This window comes from Parasteatoda tepidariorum, chromosome 10 (assembly GCF_982258835.1).
Source record: "Parasteatoda tepidariorum strain Cologne lab strain chromosome 10, Ptep-v5.0, whole genome shotgun sequence".
Classification (NCBI taxonomy): Eukaryota; Metazoa; Arthropoda; class Arachnida; order Araneae; family Theridiidae; genus Parasteatoda; species Parasteatoda tepidariorum.
In genome coordinates, this window is record NC_141764.1 from 24,145,134 (window position 1) to 24,167,444 (window position 22,311).

Genomic DNA, 22,311 nt, shown 5'->3' on the forward strand with positions numbered 1-22,311 from the left:
AATGCCAGAACTGCTACTCTCTTCTCGTTACCCAGTGGGCACCTGTGGCGATACCACGGCGGTGGATCAGCGTCACCCACGTCACACAACCACAAACCCGTTTATAGGGCAGGTCACATTCACACAAAGGAGAAAGAACATAGAACACAGAGAGAAAGAAACATCCATGCAGGATTCGAACCCGCAGCCATCGGCTCCACAGTCAAGCACGCTAACCACTCGGCCACCTGGTCGGCAGTTAATCTAATTCTAACTACTGGAGATTTGGAGCGTTGTTTGGACATGGAATATTTTTTTTAAGAGATAGTTATTAGCGTTTCATACCACGTAATTTGAAAGAAATCAAAAGGGTTCCAAAATGTAAGTAGTAAAAATATATTATTGATCTTTTCTCATTAATGAAGCTTCAGAATAGATTATCAATGATTAGCTCGTTTTGAGACATATCTTTAATTACCCAGAGGAATTAAAACTTCGAACTTCTTCTTGCTTTAACTTCAAAGGTTTATATCGCAAACACTGAGTTGAATATTAGTCATTAGCATTTTAAACAGAATCGCTGAAGGAAATCATAAACTATTAAAACTTTAATTGAAATAAAAGTTTAGAAATTGATCTTTTTTTTTTTTTCTAATGAAAATTGTTTCGCATGCTTTGATCAACTTGAATACTTTTAGGTTATTATATCTGCAATAATATTTTAAGTTTCAAAAGCTTATTTTAGATCAAAACAAACAGCTTTATATAGGCTTTTTTTCTGAAATAAGAATACATAATTATGAAATTTAATTATGTACGATTCAAAAATAGGCCTGAATTCGATAATTTAAAATGCATAAAAAAAATTTTTTTTAATTTTATTATTTTAATTAATTTTTTGTTTTAATATGTTTAAGATCACAAACAAAAAGGATGCCAAATCTAAAAGTGGGTTTATACATACTTAAAAGAAAACCGATTAACCGATTTTTTTTTTTTCAGCCGTTACCAGTTTCAGATATTTTTAAATTTATTTTTATATGGAGATGTTAGTTTTCTAATATTTTTGCATAAAAAATTATCTTTATCTTTTTTTAATGTTATCTTTTTTATCTGGTTCTTTAGTGTTAATCAGCTGGCTGTTTCTGTTGAGAATTGGTGCAATTGCTCTTATTCATTCGATTTAGTGACTTTCGAAATTTGATCTTTTAATAAATTGCTTTAGACCTTACTCTTTTTCTTTTGCCTTGAGGGTCCCAATCAAAAACTGTTATGCTCTTAGTTTCTCTGGTTTATGGAAAATGATCAATCCCTCTTCACTTACGTTTCTTAATCCTTCGCTGAGCACTTTTAAAAGTAAAGAATAACTCTGAGGATCAAATTGTTTTGCTTTTATGCAAATGTTTGATTTTACCCATATCGAGAAACTAGTTTCGTTCGGAAAAATACGGATTTCTTTCGAAACGGTATTTTTAATTTATTTTTTCTCTGCGTGTAAAAGTTTATAAAGGACTTATATTCATTAAATGCACACTTGTTAGATCCTTTGAAAATAAAATTTAAGACGAAAAAAATATGACCTTATCGTATCGCATTATAAAATGATATGCATTATTGCCTTCTCTCTACTACTTCCTACGTAGCATAGAAGTGTGGACACTAGATTGAATTTCAAAAAAACCTGATAAAAAATTCCAATTCTGACTGTCGATTGGAAAATATTCAATGGGACGCTGTGATGGCTTAATTTATGATTACATTCGTTTCTGCCTTGCAGTTGTAAGAATTTGTGTCACAAATTTTATGAAACCACTAGATACGTAAAGTTCTTCTAGACCCGCTATAGATACTTGAAGCTTCTTCTTTATATGTTTATTGCTTCGTGTTACGTAAAACGTGACATCAATGCTATGTTTCCAGTTCATAGTGGACGGATTTTGCATTTTCATTAAAAATTCTAAGTTCTGTTTAAGTCTAAATATTTTTATTTTTTCAGAGTTCATCGAAAATTACGAAGCTGCTTCGGGCTTTGTGCAATCTATTCAATATATCTTTATCAGATCCGCTTTGTTTCTAATAATACTTTCAAATAACTGTTGTGAAAACTTTTTGAAACAATCGTCCATAATTCTCGATTGTTTATTATCGTTTCAAGAGATTTGCTTCCATAAGAAATATGGGCTTCATTGAAGCTATTTTCTTTCTTCCTCTCTTCGCTTGAAATAGTTTGTAATCTTGTAAACAACGATGCTAAATTTCAACTTTAGTTAGTCGCTTTCGCCTCTCAAGTTCAGCTTTGTTTTACTAATTATGTGGAACTCCCTGATACGAAATACTGTATTAGATTCTTGCTAATTATAACTTACTATATAATTCTTTCTTCCCCACTCATCTAGTTCAAACTTTTTAGGAATTTCTCTAATTGTTTAATTCCCCTTTTTTTTTTTAAATTTCCTAGTTGAAAGTTTTTTATTTTTACCAGGGCTTGATTATCGCCTAGGCCCAATAGGCATGGGCACACAATTTCTCAGGGGCCTAAAAAATTAGTAAAAAGTCTAATGGAAGGTGGGATAACTTTGTGTCGGTTTAAGTACTAAATAAAAAAATAATTACATCTTACAATAAAAAAAATAATTCAGCTAATCAGTGACTTTTAGCAAAAATCAATTATTTTAATTGTTTGTGGTCACCAAACTATTTTATTTTGACATAACATTGCTTTGTTTTATATTTTGCTTTAATTTATAGATACGTAAACTTCATCTATAAATAATCTTAAATTGTCTGCTTTCAAAATTTCTTAAAATGTTTATCTTGAATCATGCAGTAAAATAGATTCTTTTTTATTGTTAGGATTAATTACTCAAAATATTATGTAAACTTCAGTAATTTAGTTTCAAAATATTTTGTAAGGGACCCGGAGAATTTGGTGGGCCTTGTGCCTGAATTTGTCTTGATTGGTCCCTGATTGTTACATAATTCTTTCTCTTCGTGAACTTAGGTGGAACTTGTTGTCAGGAATTGCTGTCATTGTGTTGATGATTCTGGGTGTTTGCTGTGGATTTCTTAGAGTAGTTAAAAACTACAAAAAAGGAATATTGCTGTATAAAATACAAATGGCACAACAAAACTCATCAACGTCACTGACATCCAGAATAACGGTAAGAAAGATCTTTTTTTTTAGAGTATACAGTGGGCAAAATATCACCTTGAATAACTTTTGAGCAAATGATTGGATTTCGGCGAACTAAGCACCAATCATAATCATACAACTTAATTAGAACTAACTATTAAGAAAGAGATGGTAAAGGACACAAAAACGTACTTTGACTGAATAAAAGTACTTTTGTTTCGATGGGTTTGGAATTTTGACCATCAAAACATTTCGGTAGCCGCAGTCTAGAGCAGTGGTTGCCAACTGGCGGCCAGAGAAGCATTTTTTTGTCGCAACGAACTAAAATATATTAGTTGCTTTTTTTTCGATCAATTTTCGTAAAAAATCTATATGGGTTTAAAATACTTTTCTGTCGTTTAAAAAAAAACTAATTTCTTAGTTTCTGTGAAATTTAACATAACAACGGTGGAAAAAATTTATTTCTCAGGGTTTACATCCAAGAAAATATTTAGACAAACACAAAAATAATCGCATACCTCTTTTTTATTTCATTTTCTTTCTTTGTATTTTGTGAATATAATTTGGCATGTGCGTTTCCGAAATTTTCTAGAAGAAATTCTTTCATTTAGCTTTTTGAAACCATTCATTTTGGACGAAATCATTTACATTTGTAAATTTTAAAACGCATAAAAGAGGGAATGAATATCATGTTTTATTTAAATTCCTTGAACTGACTATCGCATGAGCGGAAAAGAAGAAAAAAATTAATTTCAGAGATGTTCGAGAATTTTTTTTTTTTTTTTTGTTATAATTCCTAATAAAACGAAAAAAATCTTAATTTCTCACAGAATTAAATTTAAAAGAAAAAAAAATTGTCACTTAGTTTCTGATTAAGAGAAGATTCAAAATGATACGTGACAAGATTTATTTGTAATGCTTGTTATTTTACTTTTAAATATTAAAAAAAAAAAATTTGATAAAATAATATTTAATGTTCCTTCAAACATAAAAGTCCTACATAAAATTTTGATAAAGTTGTGGCCCGCCATTTGACTCGTGTTTTTTATTGTGGCCCCCGGCCACATGCAAGTTGGAAACCCCTGGTGTAGAGCATATAGTCTCAATAGTTAGGCAGGAGAGAGTTCAAAAGTTCAGGATACTAAGGGTCGATTTCATTTTTAGCGTTTTTTGCTACATCTTGGAAAGCTTTTAAGCAGCTCGAAAACGTTTTGCACACAATTATAAAAATTCTTTATCCAAAGATAATCCATGTAAAAAATTTTATTTTATTTAATAATAGTTGAAATATTATTGAATCTATTATTATTGAATGATTATTTTTTATTACTGTTATTTTTCAAACTGTAGATTTGGATAGTTTATATTTCCTGCAAATATCAGCTTGATTACATCCATTTTAAATTTTTCTGATTATGCCCATTTTATCATCAATAGAGAACGTTTTACGTTTACTGCTCGCCATAGTTAAATTTGAGAACTGAACTGAGAGCAGAAAGGAGTTGAAATGAAGGCCTTATCAACACAGATTAGTGTCCAACCCTTTGACCAAAAATGAATAATTACTCATTCCCTCTGACAGAAAATGCATAGTAATCCCAATGACACCTTACAGGTGCATTATCTGCCTAGGTTGGAAGCATCTGCTTGGTTTGTTTAGGGATGGAAAAGTGAGATAAAAGAAGCAAACAAGAAAAAATACTTATCGCTACATTAGATTGTTTTAAAAATCAGTATATGTATTTATTTTGAAGTAGAAATTTCAAAATTTTTACAAAAAAAAAAAGGAAAAAAATCAGTCGAAGACAGAAAAAAGTTGCATTATATCCAACTTCTTCACTTTTTTGGTTCACTATATTCACAAAAATAACATTGTACATGTATAGCAAGGCACGAGACCGAACATTTCGTTCACAATATCCGGGAGTTTTGTTGAGATACCTGAAAGTGCAACGCTTTCGGAACAAGAATTCTGAAATGGTTTGGGCTGAAGTGTCAAATAACGGAAAATTTCCTCGGAAATTCATCGATAAAGGGGCAAAAATCAATACTGAATATCACAAAAATTAAGTATTGGCTACGCATTTGTTGCCACATGCTGACAGATGGTATCCAAAAAAGGATTGGCTATTTCAGCAAGATTCTGCACCGTCACACCTAGCTAAAACAACACGGGCTCGGCTCCATGTCGATTGTACGAAATTTATTAAGCAAAAAAATTTGCTCCCATCTTCACCAGATCTAAATCTTTAAACTATTGTGTTTGAGGTATGCTAGAGTCTGAAGTTATGCTAAGCAGCACAGAAATTTGGACTCCCTCAGAGCTTCTTTATTGCATGAATGGAACAAATTACCTCTTAAAATGATTCGTGCCGCCATCGGACAATGGCTTAAGAAATTATTTTTAGCAATCGATAAAGAAGTTTGAGATTCGAACAAATAAATTTTAAGGTAAATTTCCATTTAGTGTTCATCATATTTGTGTATTTATTATTTTCCATTAAATATTTGTACAACAAAATGATTCGATATTTGTAACAATATTTTATAGCCACCATTAGTTTCAACGGAATTCAAAACGATAACTTTATTACATTTACAGCCTTCCAGAAATCGTCAAAGAATTGTTACCATTCCTCGCATTGAAATTACTGAACCAGCAGAGGATGTAATGGAAACAATAGAGGTTTTCAACAGGTATTTAGAAAGACCACCCTCTTACGAAGACCTGGATCCACCACCGTATGACGTTGCAGTCCAGATGTGAACTTCGTGGCCAATTATGTGAATCGAAAAACCTGGGCGAATTGTTTTTAAAGAGTTGTAATATCATAGTTTTTAATCTCATTTAAAAGTGCGATAAAATATTTTATTGCATACAGATTTGTATAAAGATTAAGAATAAGGAACAAAATAAAGTGTTTTAAAATATATTGATTGGCGTACATTTTATCTTATCTAGCTTGTAATAAACTTGTTTTTTTTCCCCTCAGTTATGGAATTTAAAAATTCGTTGTCGAAACAGGTTTTTTATTTTATAACCGGTGTTGAACAGCAGACTCAATTCTGAGTTTATGGCTCAACTAATAATCTGTATTGATGTTGGAGGTACTTTTCGTACTCCAAACTGACACATTTCCTATGTATGCTAATTTTAGTAACAAGATAATTATCAGTTCAATACATAACTATCTGGTAAATTATAATCTGCACTATAATGTGGGACAGTTTCTTTAAACAGTAACTTTTCAAATTCTGGTATTTTTTTTTCTTTAATTTATGAAAATCCGTTTATTTATTCTAGACAGTTCAAGCAATAAAATTTTATCTAGGTTAGTTATGCGGTCAATAATAATATAATATAATAATAAATTATATAATAATAATAAATAATATAATAAAAATAATATAATATAATATAATAAATATAATATAATATAATATAATATAATAAATTGTTTTAAAGGTTAATTATTGGCACACTATAAAATACTTTGTCTTTTACTATCCTATGATATACAAGACTCTCAGCGGCGCGACAGCCCATAGAGGGCCAAGGCCTACTGTGCCCATCTCAGTTTTCTTGACCTTGGGCTCTGAGGTGCAGGAGCAGATGTTCCGGTCAGGTGGTCAGTCGGACGCGGACCCCCAGTGTTTAGTTCCAAAGCATGCTTGGAACTCATTTATCGACCCATTGAAGGGATGAAAGGCTGAGTAAACCTTGCCCGGCCCGAGGATCGAACCAGGGACCTGTGGCACGACAGCGCGAAGCGCTACCGCTCAGCCACCGGGTGTTATGATATACAAGAAGCAAGGTTAAATTACCGCTCTCATTTGATCAATTTCAATTAGCACACAATTTCAATTTCTAGTGTAATATGCCTTATTATATATAAATACTAAATGATAGGCTAATAAGAAAGAATGCGATCACCCTAAATTCAAAAGCTTTGCATTTGGAAGGTCTAATTATCTACTATAATATTAGGTCACTCACCCGAGATCCCCCATGTTCTAATCCCAACGATGGCTGGTCTATACGAATTCCGAAATTTTTTCTTCAATTTTTGTTTATTAACCGAGAGACTTTTAATTACTTCACCGGATTTTTTTTTTTTTCTTTTTAGCTCTATATTTTAAGCACATCATCTGTTTATTGCGGACGAGTTCATATCACGTCAGTAGGTCACCAATAAGGGGATGTTTAATTCGACCATGTCAACCTTCATCTATCAAAAGGTACCTCCAGATAAAATTAACATGCCTTATATACTAGTGAATTGGTATTTAAGATTTATAGTGGTAGTTACGCCGCAACTTCCTTCAACAAACAAAATATTCTTCCTATTTATTTCTCCGGCAAGGAGAATGAAATCTCACCAATCTTCTAGCTAGATGTTCTTATCTAATAGTTCCTCCATCTGGGGGAGAACTCTGCATTGAAATACAAAATAACCAAATATGTGCGAGACAGGAAGAAAAGTTTTCTAAGGATTTACTATACGTAATTAGAAATACTTCCTAAAAATCATTTATTTCCTGAATAAGAGGAAAAAATTGAAACTATGTTAGGACAACCCACAGTTTTATGCTAAGGAAGATTGCTAAAATGTGTTTTAAGCTAAGGAAGATCACTTGTGTTTTGACGTAAATCTTCTTTTTTTATTTGATGTTTGAATAAATATCAGCTTACTATAATTTTTTAGCTAAGCATAAATATTTTTATTTTTAAAATATGTGGTTGAATCTATCAAAATTTGATTTTTTTATGTAGAAATTATGTTAAAAAAATAAATAGAATTCCTAAAAGAAGTTTTCTAATTAATGAAGTTATCAAACTGTATTTTCATAGCATGTAAGTTCATTAGCTGGAAAAAAATTGGTTAATTAACTTTGGCTAAATAGTAACTATTCTTTTAAACTAAAAAGTCGTTCCTAATACAGTAAAAATCATAATTTGTTCAGGAAAAGATAGTAACATCATGTCTACATATATACAGTTTAATGAATAAATATTATATGCTAAATCTAAGAATCATGTGCACTAAATATAAAAACCATTGACAGAAAGATTAATCAAATTCAATTAAAAAATATCGATATTTTATATCAGATAATTTATTTTCTAGATTCAGTAGTTTTTATATCAGAAAATTACGAAATGTATTCTGAAATTAATAATGAAACTAACAGTGAAACTACATAAACATTAAAATGAAATAAGCTATTGATGTTAAATATTAATTAAACTATAATGATTGTGACATAAAAATAAATTATTAAAATTAAATAATTATTGAATATAAAAATTTTCATTTCTTCTGTCGAAAATAATTATTTTTATTTCTGCTCCAGCAATTAAGTAAAAAGTAATAAAATTCAAAAAAGGTTTTTTAAACTTTTCTGACATTTTTTATATATTAAGAAAATAAAAGCAATACATTAGAATGTGAAAAACAACAATAATATATTCTACCATTCTATTACGGAATAGAGATTTTGTCTGCTCTTTAACTTACCAGAATGGAATTCGTAATCATCTCACACTGGAATTTAATTCCAGTATCAAAAGTTCGTAATAAAGCCATACTGACATTCACGGAATTCTAACGTCATGAGAGTATCATTCTGGAACGGAATTTAATTCCATAGAGCTGTAATAAGAGTCCCAGAACAAAAATAAAATGCTAAAGAGCAAAACCTGATTAACTTCCTGATCTGAAAGGGAAAGTATTAAGTGTCTAATCAAAAATTGGTGATGACAATGTCACATAACTAGAATAAAACAAAAATTCATGAAAGAAATAAAAATTTCATAAAGATGTTTTCTAAAAAAATAACTTTCAAGAGAGATTTATTTTATTAATTCTCAAGCACATAATTTTCACCCAGTAAAATAAAATATAATTGATATTAGTAATCTAATAATAGAGTCTTCGTAATTTTGCAGAAGAAATTAATTAACGTCAAATATGCTAGTTAAGAAGTGCATGCGATATTTTAAGTTATGAAATCAGACACAAAAACACACCTTTTTGAAGTTTGGATCAATTATGTTATTTTTATCTCTTTAAATATTTTGCGAGGAGAATTTTTAAGAATTTTTTAAGCAAATTCAAAACTTCATACACACAATTATAAAACTCTTTTATGCAATAATTCCATTCAAAAAATAACTTTTCTTAATATTTATTGTTTTTAGTTAAGAATGGTCAAAAAAAATTTGAATTGTAAGGTATAGAATTTTTTGCATCATCCAGACCTGCTAACCTTAGAAAATAAAAAAGCAGGAGACTCTTTCTGTATCACGACATAGCGCAATATTGAAAATTAAACCTGATTCACATTTCTTACTAGAAGTTTATTTCAAAATATATTACTTACATTACATAAAAAGGTTCTTTAGAATTATATTAAAACACATCTTTTGATTTTTTTAAATTTAGGAAGAGGTTCAAAATTAGCAAAATATGTCAATAATAAATACAATACTTTATAAATGTATTTCTTCTTATTATTATTTTTTTTATAACTGCTACTGTTTTAAAACTGCAGATGTTGCTGATTTAGCAATATTTAAAAAAACTGCCATCTATAGAAAGTGAAAAAACATTTTGCCTAATGGTATCCAAGATATATTTCCTCTCCGATTTTGCCATTTCATTTGTTATTGCTGTTGTTTTGGTTCACACACACCGTAATTTTTAGCGATGTTGCTATTGAGGGAATTTTTTCCAAATAAATGCCCAGCATGATCTAAAGCACAAGTTGGGAAGGAAATTGCACAAATTGTTTTTTCTTCCCCTCTATCCTGAACTAAATAGAAAAAAGCAGGAGAAAACACCCTGAAGGCCTGAGGGCGAAGATTTGAGCTAAAAGCAGGAGAGTTGGCAGGTCTGCATCATCTTAAAGAATGAAATTTTACATGTCAAAATACACGAAATTTGTGAAAAATCGGTTATAAAGTTCCTGACCAACTGAATTTCGTAAAGACAGATATTTAAATGATCCAGAATATTTAAATGTTTTATTTTATACGCAGCATGCGGTTTCTCTTCAATAGAAACAACAGCTTAAACTTAAGTGTTCTTTCTCAGTGATTATTTTAACATATAGGAACTGTGTGTATGAAGAAAATAGTAGTAAGAAGAAAGATTCTGCATAAAAGTACCGATCCAGCATGCACAAAAGAATGTTCATTTAAATATATTATCTGTGAGATTGTTTTATCACACAGATTACACGATTAAGGTTTTTTCCTAGTATGAACAAGATAGTGCTTATTTAAACTTCCTTTCTGATTAAATGTTTTATCACATGCACTACATGAATAAGGTTTCTCCCCAGTATGTACAAAAGAATGTTCATTTAAATTTCTTTTTTTAGAGAATGCTTTACCACATACACTGCATGAATAAGGTTTTTCTCCAGTATGCACAAGAGAATGTTCATTTAAATATATTTTCTGCGAGAATGTTTTATAACACACATTACACGAATAGGGTTTCTCTCCAGTATGAACACGATAATGATGGTTTAAACTACCTTTTTGTTTAAATGTTTTATCACACAGACTGCATGAATAAGGTTTCTCTCCCGTATGGGCAAGAGTATGTTCATTTAAATATAGTTTCTGTGAGAATGTCTTATCGCACAGATTGCATGAATAAGGTTTCTCTCCCGTATGAATACGATTGTGTTGCTTTAAACTTCCTCTCTGTTTAAATGTTTTATCACACACACTGCATGAATAGAGTTTTTCTCCTGAATGAACAAGAGAATGTTCATTTAAATTTCCTTTTTTGGAGAATGTTTTGCCACACACAATGCAGGAAAAAGGTTTCTCTCCGGTATGTACAAGAGCATGATCATTTAAATATCTTTTCTGGGAGAATTTTTTATCACAGACATTGCATGAATAAGGCTTCTCTCCAGTATGAACAAGATAGTGTTTATTTAAACTACCTTTCTGTGTGAATGTTCTATCACACATATTGCATGAAAAAGGCCTCTCTCCAGTATGAACACGATAGTGTTCACTCAAGTTTTTTTTGTGTGAGAATGTTTTATTGCATACATTGCATGAAAAAAGTTTCTCTCTAGTATGAACAAGATAGTGTGCTTGTAGGTTAAATTTCTGCGAGAATGTCTTATCACACACATTGCATGGATAAGGTTTCTCCCCAGTATGAAGAAAAGAATGTTTATTTAAAGTAAATTTGTATGAGAATCTTTTATCACAAATGCTACATACATAAGGTTTTTTTCCAGTATGAACAAGAGAATGTGCATTGAAATGAGATTTCTGTGTGAATCTTTTATCACAAATACTACATATATAAGATTTTTCTCCAGTATGAGAAAGTTCATTTATGCAAATTTCTTGTGAGGATGTTTTATCACACATTTTACATGAATGAGGGGATTTTTTTTACTGATACAGCATGAATAAGGCAACTTTACAGGATGAACATACCAAATGATGTGAAACTGTTACAATATGCACTACTCGAATAAGAATAACATATGATGGTATTTATATAACCATTACTTGGTATTTTAACGCGAGTAATATGATTAAATAGTATAGTTATGCATATTTTTTTTATCAACTTACAACATGAATTGCATAAAATAACTTAAGTGGTCATTTCGAAGATGGTCACAGTGTTTTCAAGTGTATTTATGTTATGTATATTTATTATTTTTGTATACAACTTAATATGTTTTTAATAAAATGTCAAAGAGAATTTTTCAGGATGTAAATGGTTAAGTTTCTGCTCACAACAAAATATATATTTTCATATAAATAAGACACTTTGGATGGATAAAGCTTCCGTATGGCGTGAACTAAATCTTTCTTTCTTTTTTTTTTAAATTATCTTTCTGTCGAAACTCTTACTGCACAAACTTTTAGAAAGGTGTCGCTTCACGACTAATAAGTTTTATCACACTTATTGCCCGAATAATACTTTTGGGATAAACAAATGAACCATGTACAATACTTATTGTGAAAAATGTACGTATCTAGCAAGCAAACATTTTTCAGAAAATCATTCTCATGCGATTGAGAACCCGATAACAAAAATTATGTCAAATATTACAACATTATTTCATAGTCAGAGAACAGAAATTATTCAACTATTAATGTTGATACTATCGACCGATATACACTCTTTTTAGAATCAAAAATATGATTTTCAACTATTTGTTTATATCGGATCGAGTGCTTAATATTGAATATGCAAAAGTTTCCGACTGCTTATTTTCTCTCAACACTTATTTCGTTGAACAACTTTGAGCAGAAATTTAAGTTGAGAAATGTATAGCCGATCGATGCGCCATCTGGGGAAAAGATCGGTTCCATGCCTTTGACCCTCCTCCCTTTACTCTCCTCCTTTTCAGTTATGTAGGAATGTACTACGATATTTTTCCTTTTCTTAATATTTACTATAAAATTATTTTTTTACATTCTATGACACCTTCTTTTAGAACTATATTTAATGTAGTTTTCAATTCTATTTAGTTTTCCAACTTAAAAGATTTTTATCTATATGAAAATCAAGACAGAAACTAACGTACAAAAAAATTTTGTAGTCAAAGAACATTTTACTTGGGGATTCTCTGGTTATATAAAGCAGGTAAGTGTTATAGTTTTGTAAAAAAAAAATTACTTGTAAATATTTTTTTATTCCCAGTGTTGTTGTTCATTTACGTCGCACTAGAGTTGCACAATGGGCTATTGGCGACGGTGGTCTGGGAAACATCTCTGAGGATGATCTGAAGACATGCCATCTCAATTTTGATCCTCTGCAGAGGGGATGGCACCCCCGTTTCGGTAGCCCGACGACCTGCACGCGAAGTCAAGCACTTTACGGTAGAACAGTTTAACGAGGACAAATACCGCACACCCTCGGTCCCTACGCAGGCTGATCCAAGTGGTCACTCACCCGCACACTGACCGTAGCCAGTGATGCTTGACTTCGGTGATCTGCTGGGAACCGCGTCTTAACGATCAGTCCACTGCGGGACTTTATTCCTAATTTGATGATAGTTTCGGACAGAATGGATTTTTGCATCTAATTAAGAATTTTGATTCTTTATTTTACGTTTTTTAGTTTATTAATGATATTCCATTAAAAATCTAAACTTTTCGATGAAAATAATTGTCTGCAAAATAAAATATATACGAGTTTATCACTTATATCAGTGTTTTTGTATACTTTATATAATTTGATTTTAAAAAAACTGTGTTGTAAAATTTTAATAGACTCGATCTTCATATTAGATCATGAAGTTTAGTAGAAAAGTTTTTCAAGAATAAGGCTTTTTCTTTCAGAATATATAGATACATATTATTTTTACAAGAATATATAGATACATATTATACACCATGTGGAAATGTAAAGCAATATCTTCTGAAATATAGTTGAAAAACAACTTGGATTTAGGATAAAATAGTGACGAACAAACGGCGTCAAAAAGTGATTATTTAAATGTGAAACTCGCATGCCGTAATATATTTTCCCAGTGGGGGGGGGGGGAAGAAGGGTCGAAAGTTTTCCAATTTTTCTAAGTAATATCCTAAGAAAATATTTCTACTTTTACAAACATCGTGTGCACATTCTTATTGATATTAAATGATAATTTTTTTTTGTAAATAAATAATTGATCAATTTATATTTATTCAAAAAATTAATTAATAGAATATTATGCAAATAAAAATTAATTTATGGCATTTTTTTAAATAAAATATTATAAATTTAAGAGTTGTTAAAGTTTACTTACAAATTTAAAGTGATACATAACTAAATTGTGTTATTTAAAATATGTCCATTGAAATTATTACAAATGTGAGTGATTTTGTTTCCATTATTTGTTCGAAATGAATATTCTGTGTTGAGCAGTATAGGCTAAATACCAAATATTTGTATGTTGCATCTCTAATTTAGTGGCAGCAGTTGTTGAGGTTTTTAGCAATTTTTGCTATAACAGGACCGTATTTGCACAAATTCACAAAAGCAGGAGCCTGGTTGGAAGAATGTGACTTAATGCTTATTTTAAATTCACAAATTATGATTAGTTTTTTCACAATTTTACAAAAACAGGATCTTTCATAAAATGTCTGGACACACACCCGTTTTTTTATTTCAAATATATTACAAAACTAATGCACTTTTCTAATAATGAAATTGTATCGAGTTCAGCAATATATACTATAGGTTAAGAAACCTAATTTCTATAGCTATAAATATTATCTCCATTAATAAATAATCTAAAAATAGCTTAATCCCACTATGGAGAAAGGTAACAAAATATATTTTGTGAAACACATTATTGTGCAAGGAAAATTTAATAAAATAGAATTGTTATGTTTCATATTTAATCCATATGGATCTAATGTCTATAAAATATATTAAAAGTTTCATTAAAAAAAATTAAGAATTAGGTTTTAGAACTTTTTTATAAAAAACTTGATTTCTGATTTCACCCCTATCATGTCCTGCATCATGTGTAAAACAGGTAGAGGCTGTAGATTTTTGCAGTGACCTTGGAAGTATCTCAAGAGTGGGGGGGGGTCTCTCTCTGTATATATATATATATACCATACATATATACACACCAACAGGGTTTGAATTATATGAACCTCACAAAATGACAATCAAGAATTTTAACTTCATGATTTAAATTGTTTTAAAATTAATGAAAGAAATTGTTTACCTGTAAATTATTTATCTCTAGTTTAACTGTATTTTTATTCTTTTTAAATTCTATTTTGCTGTGACATCACAACCCAAGAATTTTCCCCATAGGTCAACAATAGGGAGGTACATTACCTCTATATGGGAATTAGTAAGGAATGATTTGGTAGTAGTTTTCACCAAGAAAATGCAATGAGGACAGGGTTCGTGATTTTTTTGATTTAAATCAGATTTTTTTTTTTTTATTCAAATACACTGCAAGAACTTTAATTCATAATTAAAAAAACTTTATAAATGCTTAATCAAAATTAAATTAATATTATAACAATATTTAGAACAATATTTTAACTTACTAAAATAATTTTCCATTATAATATATAGCTTTGAATGCATAGCAACCATTTTGAAACAAATGCATGATTGAAATTTAAAGACTAGTTGAAATCGAGAATTTAAAGAATACTTTATAGGTCTGTCTAGGTTTTTCTGAAAGGTACCTATTTTGTGAAAATGTAGACATAATTTTTGAAAATTAAAAAAATCAACACAAATGTGTTAAAAATTTGGATTTATCATTTCTTACAAGACACAAAAATAAAATTTTAAGAAAAAAGTATTTTGTGAAATTATTCCACCGTTTTCCCTACAGTTAAATTTGTGAAGGTACCAGTAAACGGTAGTAAATTTCACTTGGACAGACCCTTTTACTTTAACTATTAAAACAAAGTTTCAATTAGCAAACTATAATTTTAATTTATAATTTCTTTTTTTTCTCTTGATTTTTAAAATGACAAAATAAATGTAACAGATTGTGTTTATAAATGTAGTCATTCATCAATAAATAAATAAATATTTAATCTATATATTTTTATATTAAAATATTCATTTTTAATTCTATATCAAAATAGATAAGTTAAGCTAAAAAAAAATTTTTTTTTTAAATCTATGTACTCATAGGAATTTTTTTTCACAAAATTTCCTTATAGAGAATCAGATGTCAAAGATACTGTAAACATATTATGAAAAAAAAAAAAAAATACCAGTTAATAACCCTACTGCATCAAATAGACTTTGAAAGGAAAGAATATCTGAATTTATTGGCCTTTTTTTTTTCTTTCTATTTTTGGCATATTAGGGTAATTTCTTTTCTATATAACCTCAAACTTCAGAAATATACATTTTCCACCAATAAAATATAATGTAGATTTTAATTCCACGCTTTTTCTTTCAAAGGGTAGAATTTCAATTTACATTATTTTTTGAAAAAATTCATGTTTAATAATTACTTTCTACAGCTATGCAAGTCTATATTAAGACATCATTAAATGTTTACTTTAATGTGTACTTTCAATCTCAAGAATCAAAAGATTTTTAAAAATGTAATTTCAAATGCGTTGGAATTTAACACACACCAAGAAAGAAAGTAATTTCGTTAACTAAAATTAATTTAAGTAACAATTTATTTAAAATAAATTTTAAAACTAAGAAAAGAAAATAATAAAAGTATCAATAATTTAAAACACTGTTTTTTAACTTTAATAATCAATATATATCAAAAGGAATTAGTTGATTTAAATCAATGATTTTTTTTAAAAAATCATTTGATTTAAGTCAACAAACCCTGAATGAGGGTATAATTTTTTTAAATTCTGTTTTGCTGTGACATTTGAATCGACGACTTTTCCCAGTCGACTAGTGATAGGGACAAATATTTCCTCTGTGAGGAATGAGTAAGGGATGATTTGGTAGTAGTTTTCACTAGGAAAATGTAATGCTGGTATATATTTTTTATTCTGTTTGGCTGCAACATTTGAATCCACAAATTTTCCCAATCGGTCAGTAATAGGGACATCGGTCTTCAGTGTGAATTGGATAGTGTTGACTTAAATGTCCTTTCTGTGAGAATCCTTTATTACACGCACTGCATGAATAAGGTTTCTCTCCAGCCTGAACAACACAGTGTCGAACTAAGTCACTATTCTGTGTAAATGTTTTATCACACATACTGCATGAAGAAGGAGGTTTCTTTCCAGTATGAAAAAGACAGTGTTGAACTAAAAGTCTCTTTTATGTGAATGCTTTATTACACATACTGCATGAATAAGGTTTCTCCTCAGTATGAACAAGACAGTGTCGAACCAAGTTTCTTTTCCAAATGAATGTTTTATCACACATACTGCATGAATAAGATTTCTCTCTAGTATGACGAATGTGATGCTTTAAACTTCCTCTCTGTTTGAATGTTTTACCACATACACTGCAAGAATAAAGTTTCTCTTCAGAATGTACAAGAGAATTTTCATTTAAAGTTCCTTTTTGTGTGAATTTTTTATTACACACACTGCATGAATAAGGTTTCTCTTCAGTATGAACAATACAGTATCGAACTAAATCTCTCTACACATTATGGGATTAGAATCCAATTCTCTTTGTCGGGTTTGTCGTCTAGAAGAAGAGACATCACAACACATACTTTGTGATTGTGATGTCTATTCTGCTCAAAGATTTGAGCATTTAGGGCAGCATTGCATCAATGCCTGGGAACTGCAAGATGTTCCTGTAAGGTGCTTGCTTAACTTTATTTCAGTTATAGGGCTTTCTTACCAATCACGACTAGGGTTTGGGTACAATAGACCTCTGGTCGATGTGCCCAACTCGTCAGAGCTGCCCAACCTCTAAGTCTAAGTCTTTTCTGTGTGAATGTTTTATCACACACACTGCATGAATAAGGTTTCTCTCCAGTGTGAACTAGATAGTGTTGGTTTAAAGTTCCTTTTTGTGTGAATATTTTATCACACACACTGCATGAATAAGGTTTCTCTTCAGTATGAAAAATACAGTGTCGAACTAAATCTCTTTTCTCTGTGAATGTTTTATCACACATACTGCATTAATAAGGTTACTCTCCAGAATGAATATAATTGTGACGGTTTAAACTTCTTCTCTGTTTGAATGTTTTATCACACATTCTGCAAGAATAATGTTTCTTTTCAGAATGTACAAGAGAATGTTCCTTTAAATATCTTTTCAATGAGAATCCTTTATTACACACACTGCATGAATAAGGTTTCTCTCCAGTATGAATAAGACAGTGTTGAACTAGGCAACTTTCCTGTTTGAATGTTTTATCACATACACTACATGAATAAGGTTTCTCTTCAGTATGAACAATACTGTGTCGAACTAATCCTCTTTTCCGTGCAAATGTTTTATCACACACACTGCATGAATAAGGTTTCTCTCCAGTGTGAACTAGATAGTGCTGATTTAAAGTCCCTTTTTGTGTGAATATTTTATCACACACACTGCATGAATAAGGTTTCTTTCCAGTATGAACATGACAGTGTCTAACTAAGTGTCTAATCTGTGTGAATGTTTTATCACACATACTGCATGAATAAAGTTTCTTTCTAGAATGAACAAGACAATGTTTACTTAAACTTTTTTTACTTGTAAAAGATATATCACATATACTGCATGAAAATAATTTTTTTCTAATATGAACAAGAGAATGCAGATTTAAATATCGTTTATCTGAAAATGTTATGTCACACAGACTGCATGAAAAAGGTTTCTCTCCAGTGTGGATTAGATAGTGTTGATTTAAGTTTCCTTTCTGCGAGAATCCTTTATTACACACACTGCATGAATAAGGCTTCTCTTTAGTATGAACACGATAGTGTTCAAATAAGTTCTGTTTTGCTTTGAATGTTTTAAAACACAAATTGCATGAATAAGGTTTCTCTCCAGTATGAACAAGAGAGTGTTGAATCAAGCTACTTTTATTCTTATATGTTTTATTACATAGATTACATGAATATGGTTTCGTTCCTATAAAAACAGAAGAAAGTTCATTCAAATGACTTTCCTGTGAGAAAGTTTCATCACACATTTCGCATAAATAGGGCTTTTCACTAATTAGAACAAGATAGTTTAAATTAAATTTGTATGCCCGATTGATTAAAACACTCCACGGGAATAAAGTTTCTCACCAGCTAGTTTAAGAGATTATTTTTATATAAAAGATGAATATTTTATGTAGACTATCTTTTAAAATTAGATTTTGGGGAGAATGTTTTAACACAATCAATGCATGAATAAGACTTTTCTCTGCTGTGAACATGAAGGTATTAATTTGAACTATTTGTTATACATTAAAGATTATTCCTGAATAAACTGCAGTTTTCTCTTCTTTAGTATAAAAATATGTAGATTTATGAAATGTCACTTATTTGTGTAAAATATTTTGTACCGACTGTAAAAGAAAAATCTTTCAAGTAAAACATCTACTCAAGTAATTGAGTTACTTTAACTTTTGAATATGCTGGTACAAATACTGCATGAATAAGGTAGCTATATAGAAAGAACATGATTGTATTGTTCTAAATCAATTGGCAGCGTGAACTGTGATCACTTTACAATATGTGTGCAGCATGACTAAATGATGTTTTTAGGATGAAGATCGTTACGTATTTTTATTTTCTGCATGATATTTTTTTGTCAATAGTAGATGTATATATCTTTAAATAGTTGGAAATATGGTATTTTGCAGATTTAAAATACTGAAGAAGGTTTTTTATTGCCAACAACTACAGTAAAATGTTCGAAAAAGGATTTTTAACTTTTTGTTTATTTTTGATAGATATAGATTGCTTATAATGCAACAACCTAAGCGTATCCGGTTGCTTATTTTCTCCAAACATATATTTCAATAAAGCAGTAGATAAAAATGTTTTGTTTCAAAAAGGCTCTGAAGAACAACTCACGCAGCTTGAATGCGCCATCTAGCGACGTTATCATCTCCTTGTTGCCATTCTGCAGTATGGATGGGTGGTCTAATCCAGTGTTTCCCAAAGTGTGGTACGCGTACCCCCAGGGGTACGGGAATAGTTTAGCGGGGGTACGCGTTCTAATGCGAAATATTTTGAAACAAACGAAAATTTCAAAAAAATGCATTCAAAAACATGAAAATTTACGATTACGTATTTTTCTGTTAGCTATTTTTTGCAGAGATAACAGTTAATAATTAGTGGTGTCAACAGCCAGTTGTGATTTTCAATTTTTGAGCAATTTTTTATAGTAAAAAATGCATTCCTTTTTTTTATTAGGGGTACAGAGCGTTACGAAAAATTTAGAAAGGGTACACAAAAGTCATAAGTTTGGGAAACACTGGTCTAATCTAACAATAACAAGCGTCCTTAAACCGGAAAAAATTTAGAAAATTTCCGGTGTATCCCTCCGCTTATGTTATGACTACAAGGCGATGTGTGAACAAGCCTAATATTCCAAGCAGTTTTTTTTATTGTAATTTGGGTTCAAATCTAAACATAATTGTACCATTCATAAGAGCTTTCAGAAATGTATTGATTCTCAGAGGTCGTAAGGCCAAAACAATTTTTGGAAAGTTAATATCTCATTGTGAATAATTCTAAAGGTTTGCCATGTTTTGTATTTTATCCCTTATTTGGCTACATTTGAATAAAATGTAGCCAAAAATATCGTTAAAAATATCTTTTTAAGTTAGCCTAATTAGAAAATATTCTAATGATTATAATATTAATATGATAATGCTGAAGTTTAAAGGCTGAAAGAAAGAACTCGGTACATGTGAAATACTGCGAAAGATATTATGCAATAATATGATGGCGCGTTTTTTCAATCTGCGGCGTAAAAATATATCGGAAGCAGTAACCCGGAAGTCATGAGAGAGCAATTTTACCACTAGCGCCACCACCCTTAGCTTTACACGATCACCCATCCACATGATTAAAAACTAGTTACCAATTCCTATGAAGATAGAGACCCATGATTGTGAGGGTACTTGTAAAACAGTCCCGCAGTGAACTAATCGTTAAGACACGGTTCCCATCAAATCACAGAAGTCAAGCATCACTGGCTGCGGTCAGTGTGCGGGTGGGGGACCACTTGGATCAGTCTGCGTAGGGACCGAGGGTTTGCGGTATTGGTCCTCGTTAAACTGTGCTACCATAAAGTGCTCGACTTCGCACTTAAGTCGTCGGGCTACCGAAGCGGGGGTGCCATCCCCTCCACAGAGGATCAAAATTGTGATGGCATGTCTTCGGATCATCCTCCGGGATGTTTCCCAGACGGTCGCCAATAGCCCATTGTGCAGCTCTAGTGCGACGTAAATTAACAACAACTTGTAAAACAGGTTCGCCGTACTAAACACTACAACTTTATTTGAAAAAGAAAAAAAATATTACGTATTTTTAAGCTCCATCTATACTAATTTGGAAGTCTAAATAATATTAAGAGGTCACAGTACCCTTGCAACATTTTTTTTTTTTTAAATAAAGGTATAATCATTCATTTTGCGGATGCTTTAACTTATAATCAATAATTTATCTTCAAAAAATAGTTAAACTGTTTAATTTTTTAAAAATTTTAAAAAAATTCAAAATTTTTTACATTACGTTAGTTTCTCTCTTGATTTTCATATAGATTAAAATCTTTTAACTTGAAAAACTATATGGAACTGAAAACTACATTAAACATAGTTCTAAAGAAAAGTATCACGGAAATTTTAGAAAATATTTTTATTAAGTAAAAAGGAAAAATATTAAGAAAAGGGAAAATATCGTAGTACAGTCCGCAAAAAAAAAAACGAATCACCCTGAATAACTTTCGTTCTAATGATCGGATTTTCACGAACTAAGTGTCAATCTTAATGGTTCCTGGGGGTGACCTCAAATATGTTAATTAATTAGTGCTAACTATTAATTAAGTTACGAAATCAGACACAAAAACGTACTTTCTCTGAATAAACATATAATTTTTTTTACATATTTGGAATCTAGACCCTTGAATTAGTGGGGGTAGAAAAAATTTTAAAAAAATTGGGTGGTAAATTGGGCCGCAATAAAGGTTTATATATTTGGCGATAGTCCAGAAAACCGCCAAAAAAAGTCGCCTGCGTAAATAAATATTTTAAGATAACCCATTGACTAATTCAAAAGAGGAGTGCTTAATTTTACTAGGTTGCTACACAACCAAACTCTGATAGTAAAAAAATTGAAATAATGTTCAGTGATTGCTCGGAGGGGCTTAATTTATTGTTAATAGAAAATATCTCGAAGTTTCCAGGCCATAAACAATTTTTTTAGGGGATTTCTGTCCAAAAAGCAAAAAAAATATTATTTTAATCTCCTTTGAAAAGTAAATTTGAATCGATTTATAAATTATTTATGATAGTTTTTAGAATTTAAATACATTAACTTTTTATCTGATATTATTCAGATTACACTGTTTTTACTATATTTATTCGAGGATTTTATACTAAAATAAAATGAGCATAACTTATTATAGCTATATACAAAATTTTAGGGATAATCATTTTTACAGTTTTAATCGAGTCTTCTAGGCAAGAAAGTTTGAAGGAAAAAAAAAGTGCTTGAAAAATAAAATAGAGATTGTATAATAATTCTAATGCACATTCACAAGGCTTTCTATAATTTACGATATTTCTTTTTTCTATAA

At 30.3% G+C, this 22,311-nt stretch overlaps 1 protein-coding gene and 1 long non-coding RNA gene across 3 annotated transcripts; one reads left to right on the plus strand and one right to left on the minus strand.

Moving 5' to 3' along the window:
* Nucleotides 1-203: 203 nt before the first annotated feature.
* LOC107443389 (uncharacterized) lies at nt 204-6,045 on the plus strand. 2 transcript variants are annotated; one of them, XR_011637512.2, is made up of 3 exons: nt 204-360; nt 2,981-3,140; nt 5,715-6,045. It is a non-coding gene; the product is annotated as an uncharacterized LOC107443389 (long non-coding RNA). The 2 variants fall into 2 exon arrangements; XR_015429802.1 differs by lacking the exon at nt 204-360 and adding an exon at nt 485-503.
* A 2,904-nt stretch (nt 6,046-8,949) lies between these two features.
* On the minus strand, nt 8,950-15,777 carry LOC107443391 (uncharacterized). Its single transcript, XM_016057238.4, has one exon. It carries the CDS (start codon nt 11,517-11,519, stop codon nt 10,359-10,361), a length of 1,161 nt encoding a protein of 386 aa, XP_015912724.3. The 5' UTR covers nt 11,520-15,777; the 3' UTR covers nt 8,950-10,358.
* Nucleotides 15,778-22,311: the final 6,534 nt, after the last annotated feature.

Bases quoted from the DNA above. Each gene is read 5' to 3' on its own strand.
- LOC107443391 (XM_016057238.4), bottom strand. From the start codon at position 11,519: ATGTGTGATAAAACATCCTCACAAGAAATTTGCATAAATGAACTTTCT.